The sequence below is a fragment of the Nothobranchius furzeri genome, chromosome 12 (assembly GCF_043380555.1).
Source record: "Nothobranchius furzeri strain GRZ-AD chromosome 12, NfurGRZ-RIMD1, whole genome shotgun sequence".
Taxonomy (NCBI): Eukaryota; Metazoa; Chordata; class Actinopteri; order Cyprinodontiformes; family Nothobranchiidae; genus Nothobranchius; species Nothobranchius furzeri.
In genome coordinates this window covers 51,515,003-51,524,865 of record NC_091752.1, presented here as the reverse complement: position 1 = coordinate 51,524,865, position 9,863 = coordinate 51,515,003, and the positions used below count along the sequence as shown (strand labels likewise).

Below are 9,863 nucleotides of genomic sequence, written 5' to 3'. Positions count from 1 at the left end.
TGCACCGATGTGAAATTTTGGGCCGACACCGATATTAAGATCACTGTTATGACTAATATTTGCAGATACTGATATCCTGACACTAATGCTTCTAAAATCTGCAGATTTTGTATGGAAAGAAAATTATTTAAGCTGAATTTGTCATATTATGTACACACACCACACACATTTATGCTTCTGAGATGATTACAATCACTTTCACATGACTAAACAAATACACCCCCACCCCACCCTCGGAAACAGATAAACAAATGGAGACAAGATGGAAAAAATATTGGTTGTTAATATTGGCCCAGTTTTATTTATCAGACCAATACCGATATGTTAAAAAAGGACTAACATCAACCGATACCGATATTAATGCCGATATATTGTCCATCCCTAGTGAAAATTCTCAGGATATGGCTCATTAACCACTGAAACTGGTTAAAGCATTAGCTTAAAGTGTTAAAAACTCCAAAAACTTTAACCAAATGTGGTCTAGCTGTAGATGTTCTGAGTTGTTTGTTAATTTCTTTAGATTGGGGCATGATATGTTTCTTTCTAAGATGTTTTAGCCAACTTCATTTTGTCAGACTGGCTCTCCTGGAGTGATTTAACCCTAGCAAAATATGTAGTATATCCCAGATGATTCATAATTTAACAACGAGGGTTGTTTACATTTTCAGATAGGGCCGGTTTGGTTCGGATCATTTTTCCCTTTAATAAAAACAGTTATAATTTGAAAACTGCTCGTATTCATTCAGGTTATCTTAGTTTGATGTTGAAATTTGTTTGCTGATCTGAAGGTTTTTAGTGTAATAAAAGCATAAATTAAATAAATCGATAAGGAGGTAAATAGCACTTTTGTTTTAGGCTTTGCAGGTACCACTACCAATCCAACACAAGCCGTGCCTGGACACGGGCAGACTGAGTCAGCAGCCACGGCGATCTCACCAGGGCTTCTCACCACAGCTTTAAACCCCTCGTCTGCTGCTGGCCTGGGAGGACTGAGGAATCCCATGTCCTCTTTCCCCATAGAGGAGGAGACAACCACCACTCTGATCACCACCACCACCATCACCACCATGCACATGCCAGGTACGTGTTGGACATTTTCCTACAGCCTCAACACCCTGGAAATAAATTAATGCCCTTTTCTACATAAATGGTAATAGCCTGATATAAATTTAGACCAAACACACTTAAAGTTACAGATTTATTCAACAAAACAATACCTTCATTGTAAAAATACGGTCTCATTTCTCTTTTTTGTCTTACATCCTGCCGGGGCTAAATGTGTTTAATTCTCACACTTCAGTGTTCATGCATTAAACATTTTTAGACTGAAATGAGACAAAAATAGTAATGCATGATTTTTTTTTTTTGTGATGCAACGCTATGAAATTTTTGGGCCGATACCGATATCCGATATTAAGATCACTGTTATGGCCGATAACTGATATTTGCCGATACCGATATTCTGACATTATTTTTTCTAAAATCAGCAGATTTTGTATAGAATGAAAATTATTAAAGCTGAATTCACGTTATTATGTACACACAACACACACATTTACGGTTCTGAGATGACTACATTCACTGTTCACATGACTAAACAATTACACATCACACCCCCCACCCTCTGAAACAGCCAAACAAATGGAGATGAGATGGAAAAAATATCGGTTGTTAATATCGGCCCAGTTTTATTTATTTTAACCGATATGTTAAAATATGACTAACATCGGCCGATACCGATATTGCTGCCAATATATTGCCGATATATTGTCCATCCCTAATTATTTAGCAATTGATTTTCAAACAACATTTAATACTATCAGAAAAAAAGATGTCAATTGATATTTTTGAGCATATATGTGCTCTTTATGCATGTGCAGATCTCCAGAATAAGAAGATAGAAAACCCTGAAACTCAGCTTGAAAGTGCTTGAATTTTAAACTGTACACTGTAAAAAAAACTTTCTACTCAATAAAAACTTAATAAAATTAAGGCTACAGATTACAATCAATATTATTAGATAAATTCAGTCAGCTATGGATTTGAGTTAAAATTACTACATTTTAACCTTTTAAATTTACTTATTTAAAGTAACAGTGTGTAGTGTCTCTGGTGATAGAGGGCAGTACGTACCTAAATCACTGCAAGCAAGCATTACCTTTGTGTTCAAGTAAGACCTTACCAACGGATGGCCATTAGGGTCAAAAATCCCTGGGAGCACAACCTCCAGCAAAATAACAAGAACATCAGATTCCCTTTCATTACTGGCAACGAGTGAAGAGGTAATTGTGTAAAACAATGTTTATTAATGGTGAAAGTTTTGTAACCATTGGATGCAAATCAGTAAATGTATTTTGTCCTTATGGGCTACCGTAGAAGAAAACATGGCATCCAATATGGCGTCGCCCAAAGACTTAGACACTCTCCCATGTATTTTAGAACAGATTTCTATGATTATGTGTTCTGAAACTGCCAATATTTTTCATCAACTGGGCGTCTTTTACAGTTTTTCTCAATTGTTTACACACATTTCCTGAAAGCATGCCTCATATTCTCAGAACTCTACACACAAATCCAAAAAACCACACACAATGGGCAAAACCCCTCACTTAACCTGCTAAATTAAACTTCACATTCAAAATGATGTTATTTCTCCTCACAATGTGATTTTGTTGTCAAATGACACACAAACCATCATATGAATAGACATTTATAAGAACCAGCAGAACACTTATGTGCTCAGTGTTAAACACTATGATGAATGGAAAACACGTCTTCTCCATTCATCATAATGACTAAAGCCTTTTTGGTTCAGTGTTACACTTACTACAGGCAATATATTCATGCATGTGTTGTTACTTCAGAATATTGTTTTTACACTCTGAACACACAAATACATGGTAGAAATTATTTACTTTTTCCCACAAAACATTGTACACGATGTATATCCCATTTCCAACCAACACAAAGTTGCACACATTCACTACATACAACAGAATAATTTACTGTATACAGTTACAGTAAAAAAGAAAACTATGCTGCATCCTCTCTTCTGTTGTGGTCTGGCCACAGCGCCTCATCCACATCACAAACAATGTTTTCCCTGGCCAAGCAGCAGGGGAAATATCTCCTAGCATGGCGATTCCAGCCATGAAATGAATCAGCTGCCATCTGATCTGGTGGAATGAGTGTGTTGTGTAGGGTGTCCAGGAATGTGATCAGATGGGTGGAGTTGTAGGGGCCAAGGGTAGCATGGTGATGGATAATGCCATGGTAGCCAAGCGCTGCACACATTGTGATGTTCCCTCCGCGCTGGCCAGGGACTTCAACAATGGTATGCTGGCCAATGATATTCCTTCCCCTCTTTCATCTTTTTGTGAGGTTGAATCCAACCTCATCAATGAAGATGAACTGGTGCTCCACTGCAGCTGCCTCTTGCTCAAGGACTCTCTGAAACCCACATGACAATATCAGAAATAAACATGGAGTGGTCACTATTGTGAAGCACAATCATTATGATTACAATATTGAAACATGTATAATTTACTGTACACAGTGTTGAGTGTATGCATCAATTGCGGGACTCACTTGCACATCGTTATATCGCAATTCTTTGACTCTTTATGAGTTTCGTTCAAATGGCACCCTGTAGACCTGCTTCATCCCGAGATGATTTCTGCACAAGACACGGTCCAGTGTTGATAGGCTGACCCTATCAATATTTTGAAACATGTCGTTGTCTTCTATACTTTTTCTTTGTGTTTGCCGTCATGGTATGGCGTTGTTTTCTAGGACCATGTTGAGGATTTCAGTTTCCTGTTCAGGAGACAGAAGACGTTCCCAACCTCCTCGTGTTGGTAGTCTTTCAGTTCTGCCAAACAAATAGTAAAATAATGTGAATACAAAGTAGGTATACATTTCCTAAATACTGGAAACATGCGTTACAGTATTTTTACTGTCCAACAAAACCATCCACAGGCAATACTACCACTATACTCATTGAATACTTATTGTATTGATATGCAGTACTGCCATTTTCTAGTGAGAGAAGATTTCTTACCTATTCTCATTTCGGAAGGTCCGGATGACTGATGCTGCAGTGTACCAGCTCAAATTTGGCTGTACTCTTTGCCCAGCCTCCCTCATTGTAAGACCATGGTTGACCACATGATCAACCAAAGTGGCTCGGATCTCATCAGAGATTATGGTCCTTGGTCTTCCTCATCCTCCCCGTCCTCCCCGTCCTCTTCCTCTTACTCTCACTCCTCTGGCTCTGCCTGTTTCCAATGTTGGCATCCATTGCTCCAACACAGAAGAGCTCACCTTTTGCCCTTTTATGCTAAAGCTCTGATTGCTAATTGTAAAACTGTGTGACGGGTGTTTGCCCTTGTGATGAGTCAGTGTGCAAATTTGAATAGCAGTGTGTTCCTTGTGAAAACAAGATAATTTCTGCATGAAAATTGTGCCAACAGCAGAGAATTGTGTGTAGTGTTTTGAGAAAAGTGTGTTTTAGATTTGCAATTTGAATGCAAAGCAGGAATTGTGCTTGTAGTTTAGCAGAATTGTTTAAGGGGGTTGGTGAATTGGTTACATGTTGTGGTAATTGTGTCTCAAGTACCAGAAAATGTGTGTAAACAATTGAGAAAAACTGTAATTCATTTACAACGACATTTCGATGGATATTTCCAGAGATTAATGGTAAAAACGGCACATTGTCACTTTAATTTAAGTACATTTAAAGTGACAGTGTGTATTTTTCCTGGCAATAGGGAGCAGTAGATACCTAAATCATTGCAAGCAAGCAGTATTTTTGTGTTGGAGTACGACCTTACCAACGGATGCCCATTAGTGTCAAAAAGTCCTGGGGAGTGAAAACTTCAGCAAAAAAAAAAAAAAAAAAGCATATCAGACTCCCTTTCATCACTGGCAACAAGTGGAGGTAAATGTGTAAAATAACATTTAAGAATGATAACAGTTTTGTAACCATTTGTTGCTAATCAGTAAATGCATTTTGTCCTCATGGGCTCCTGTAGAAAGAAACATGGCATCTAATATGGTGTCGCCCAGAGACATAGGGTGTGTCTGAATCCAGGGGCAGGATGCTTGTGAGGACCTATTTTGATGTTGATGATGTCACAGCGCAGTGACGAGTAGGGTCTGAATTCCAAGAATACTCATCCTTGCATCCTCAAATGCACCCTCGCTCCACCCACATTCCAAGGATGGGTCTGTTGTATCCTCACAGAACAAGGCTATCCCAGCATGCTTTGCGCGCCAGCTGTGGATTTTCAACAGGAAGAGAAAATGAGGAGAGCAGCAAAGTTTTAAATTTTAATTAAATAAGTTTGTTTAAAAACTAGTGGTAGAAAACTAAAAAGCTTAAAGCTGTTCTATTTATAGACATTTTTCGTTTGTATATTTGTTTTCTAAATTACATTTTAAGCAGAAATCAGCCAGAACGACTTTGTATCGCGGGTCCTGTAGTTGTTCCCATGTGTGTGTGTGTGTGTGTGTGTGTGTGTGCGTGCGTGCGTGCGTGCGTGCGTGCGTGCGTGCGTGCGTGCGTGCGTGTGTGTGTGTGTGTGTGTGTGTGTGTGTGTGTGTGTGTGTGTGTGTGTGTGTGTGTGTGTGTGTGTGTGATTCTTTAGCAAATTAAGCTTCCTGTAATTTGTTTTAGGGACAACAGAGCATTTTTATTGAGCTTAGTGGTGACAAGTGAAGATGTTTACACATGACCACAGACGTTCATCGTGTGTTCTGCTGTGAAAAGTAAAGTTTTACATTCAGGGATTTACTTAGCTGACACGTTTTTACTAAACAAGTAAAAATAGTTTGGGGAATATGTGGATAAATGTAAAAATTTGATTATTACCTTTTTGTCACCTGTGGTCTCTAATTTTCTATGTGTAGGACTGCAGGTGCCCAGGGTCAGGAGAGGCTTTACCTGGTGGTCCTCCTGGGAGAGAGGCCTTTTACTGTTATCATCTTACAGTTTTTTTCGATTGATAAAACTCAAAAAGCAAAAATGAGGCACATTTTTCACAACCTCTACTTCTGTTCCCAATTGCTTGACTCAATTTAACTTAAGATTTCCTTATCATATTAGAACTCTGATTTTCCTCCTTTACAGATGTCAATTTCACATTACCTTGCTGTCAGAACAGAGGGGAAGGTCATAAATAGCAAAACTTTACAGTTTTTTATTGCTAAAACGCGTTTTTCAAAACTGCACACACAAAACCCCAAATATCACACATAAATTGCTAAACCCTGGCTTCCCTTTGCAAAACAACTCTGCCATCAAATCTCGTAACATGTTCACAAAATGGAACACGTGTTTTCATTTGACAAACACAACCATATTTTCACATGACACACACATAGCATTCATTGAATAAACACAAGTAGCTTTTGGCTGAACACTACTAAGCATGGAAAGAACACTGAAGAGCAACACTGAAAACACAATTAGAGAAATGGAACACACTGAATCTATTACAATGCCCGCTTCTCTCATAGACAAACATTGGACATCACATACATTTTGAGACAAAACATTTTATTTTTATATGTAATATAAAAAATATGTTACTTTTACGCAATAAAATTAAGGCAACAGAATACAATTAATATTATTAATTAGATTTAACAATGTTTGTAATTTAGTTAAATTTTAGTCAAGATTTGACCTTTTGAAGTTATTAGTCTATTTAAGTACCTGAATGAAGAACATGTCACTTCATTTTAAACATCAAACCTTACATTCAAACATACTTTTAAGACCTGATAAAAATATCTAATTTATTCAACTGAGTTTCAACTTCTAGAATAGAAGCAAAGGTGAACTGTGTATTTTTTAACATCTAAAGCAGGAATACAAGCTGACCACAGGTGTGAAATATTGAATAAGTGCAGCTGAATGTGTTGGTAATACAGGTTAGAAGTAAGTTTGGATAAATGGCTAATAAAATCAAAAAGTACAAATCAGGTGATGATGTTTTTGCCTGTGTCTGTGTGAGTATGAGTGCAGTATCTTTCTATAAATGTAGCAAAAATATCCCACTGGACAGATTTTAAAGGTTCCACATCATGCTATTTTAAATCTTTTGAGAGCAAAGGTAGGCACAGTAAATGATAAAATATTACCATTAGCAAAATATAACCCTCTCAGGCTCGAAATAAATTTTGATAAAAGGACGAACAACTAAGTCCTTCAGGGGTACTTCTGAGTTAAAAAAATGCTCATGAAATACGTATGTGGAGTAACCAGGTAGGTAGGTTTTAATGTTGCAAATCTGCAATGCCTGCCTCCAGAGGGTCATTTATCTTAGAGAGCAAGTCACCCCTTACCAGAGTTATTCAACTCCCACTTCCTGTTTGAAAAATGCAACAAATGCTGTTGCCTGGCAGACCGAGAAGGCGGAGCCGCTAACAAACACACACAAACATGCTCATAACAGCATTGTGACATCATATGGTACCAGCTAATGTCACAGTGTACCTCTTAGCCAATAGCGGTGGCAGATTTAAATTAAAATGTAGTGCAGAGTTTTTACCTGAAGACGGCACAACACTGCTAGGCAGAATATTTAAATTTGAACTAAGATGCACTAAAGTGCCAAAATATTGACTACATATGTCTACGGCACATTTAGACACTCATTTATTTTAGTTTATCATTAAAAAAAGCTGATTTGGGGCGTGACTTGCTCTTTGAATACGAGTCTTTTTTCATCTGCCTGAACGTATACCTGGAAACGAAACTGTTCTTTTTAGTGAAATTCCGCCCACTCCCACTCTGTCAAAATGTGCTTACAACAGTGTCTTAGGTGAGTCAGCTGCGTCATTGGCTATGGAAGACCAGTGGTTAGGGTGAGCCATGCTAGCACTATCCACTGGACTACCAGCTCTGCTACATGACACCAGTTGCCAAAGCCACACATCCTGTGCTGGCCAGGGGAGACAGGCTTCTGGGAGAAGTGTGGGACCTGATGACTCTTTACGGGATTTTCAAAGTAAAACTCTTAAATTTGCAGCTGAAACACGAAAATGCATGAATGATGCCTAAATGGGTTTGTATATATATTTTTGCATTTGCTCATTTTCCTCCGCTTATCTGAGTCCGAGTCACGGGGGCATCCCAGACAGTTTTATTTTTCAACAGGAAATAACATCACATGGTAAAAAGCTCCAAAAAGTGGATTTTCTATGATATGACCCCTTTAAATGAACTCTCAGAAAGTAACCATTGGGCACGGACAACTTATTATTTTTGGGAGTCAACCCAGTTGAAGCTGGCTGCCACAGCCAGCTGATCTTAGAAAACACAAAACCCGCTATAGAAGAGTCTAAATCACACAAATAAGGAAATGCAATGAGACACAAAAGTTGCTTACAGGTGGGAAACAAAACAGGAAGTGAAGAAGAGACCTGACACAAGACAAGAAATGAATGCAGGAAAGGAGCAAAAAACAAACACAAGTATATCTAAAATACAGAAAACCTGAGATGATCTCAGCTTTAAACTCGTGTGAAAAACAGTGGGTGATATTGTTCCTTTAAATGAGGCTAGCTGTTTAATTTGATTATAGATTTGTTGCCTTATTACCTTGAACAAAGTCCAAATGAGTCCCGGAGGACAAGACTTTGTTGGATTTGTGAAGCTCTGAGAAACATTTGGAAGTAAGGAATTCAATATTGGTCGTCATTCAGTCTTGGTGTCTTTGATTTAGCCAAAGTAAAATCTCTGCATCCCATAAATGTTATGTTGTGTTTGTGTTGCTGTTTCAGTGACGCACAGACAGAATTTCATTAATGAACATGACGAGAATGAAGAGCAGCAACATGAACACACACACACGCCGTGCCTTTTGTGTTGTCAGAAAATGAGTTTAGACACAAATACTGAGCCGCTATTGGCTCAGGTGTCTAGCTCTCGCCTTGTGTGAAGAAATGCTTCAGAGTGACAACCACACGAGTATGAAGTCATCTGATTTGCACCCAACGTGTGGAGAGAAACATCATCCAAGATGAATGACCTGTGACCCATTTGAGAAAGTCACCTCAGTCGTAATGATCGGATTTTGTGTTTTGGAACCCTACTTAGTTGACATGAAACATTTCAGACAGGCCCTTTTTTTTACCCATAAGGCAGAAAAGTCATCGTATCTTTAGAGGAATGTTTTGAACTTTTTTTTTATGTTTTTGTCCGCCTCCTCGCTGAGAGACACCGTCGTGCTGTAGGGCATTCTAAATATGAGACGGCAACAAGCTGCTCATTTGTTTGCATCACACGGCATAAATCTGGAAACAGAGAAACAAACTAAATTCACACCGACTGCAGGTGATAAAATGAGCCTAAAAGAGCAATTTTTCTCTTCAGAGGAGACAGATTGTCCCTGATTTTTAGAAAACGGACAGAATTTCCTGATGTCTTCATGATTTGGGTTCGACTCTTTGATCAAAGATGACATCAGCTCTCATGAATGTGTGAACTCTTTCTGAAGAGCCTATTTGAAAAGGTCAAGAACCTTATTCTAATTACATTAGATTTTTTTAAATCAGCATATTTTCTGTTTTTCTGTCCTTCCTTTTATAGTTCAGTGTAACGCCACTCTGTCAGCGATGGAGGATATTGTGGAGTCTCCAGATCCTGCGTCTTCGTCATCCATCTCCCCTCTGGAGTGCACCTATAGCATTACGGTCTATCCAGGCTACGGCGTGGAAATTCAGGTGAATCACAAGTCCTTAAAACATAAATTATGGTTTTAACTGTTATTCTTTATTACAGCCCTATTCAATAGGCGGCCCTAGGGCCAGAACTGGCCCGTCAGTTATTTTGGTCGGGCCCATTGCCCACACAC

General features: G+C 38.5%; 1 protein-coding gene across 2 annotated transcripts in view; it reads left to right on the top strand.

Moving 5' to 3' along the window:
- The window catches only part of sez6l2 (seizure related 6 homolog (mouse)-like 2), a 34,165-nt gene that overhangs the window by 1,431 nt on the left and 22,871 nt on the right, over positions 1–9,863 (top strand). For both annotated transcript variants that reach the window (XM_015945858.3, XM_015945856.3), the window contains exons 4-5: positions 856–1,080; positions 9,599–9,732. In XM_015945858.3, the coding sequence (XP_015801344.3) occupies positions 856–1,080; positions 9,599–9,732 (359 nt within the window). The remainder of the gene's footprint in view (positions 1–855; positions 1,081–9,598; positions 9,733–9,863) is intronic.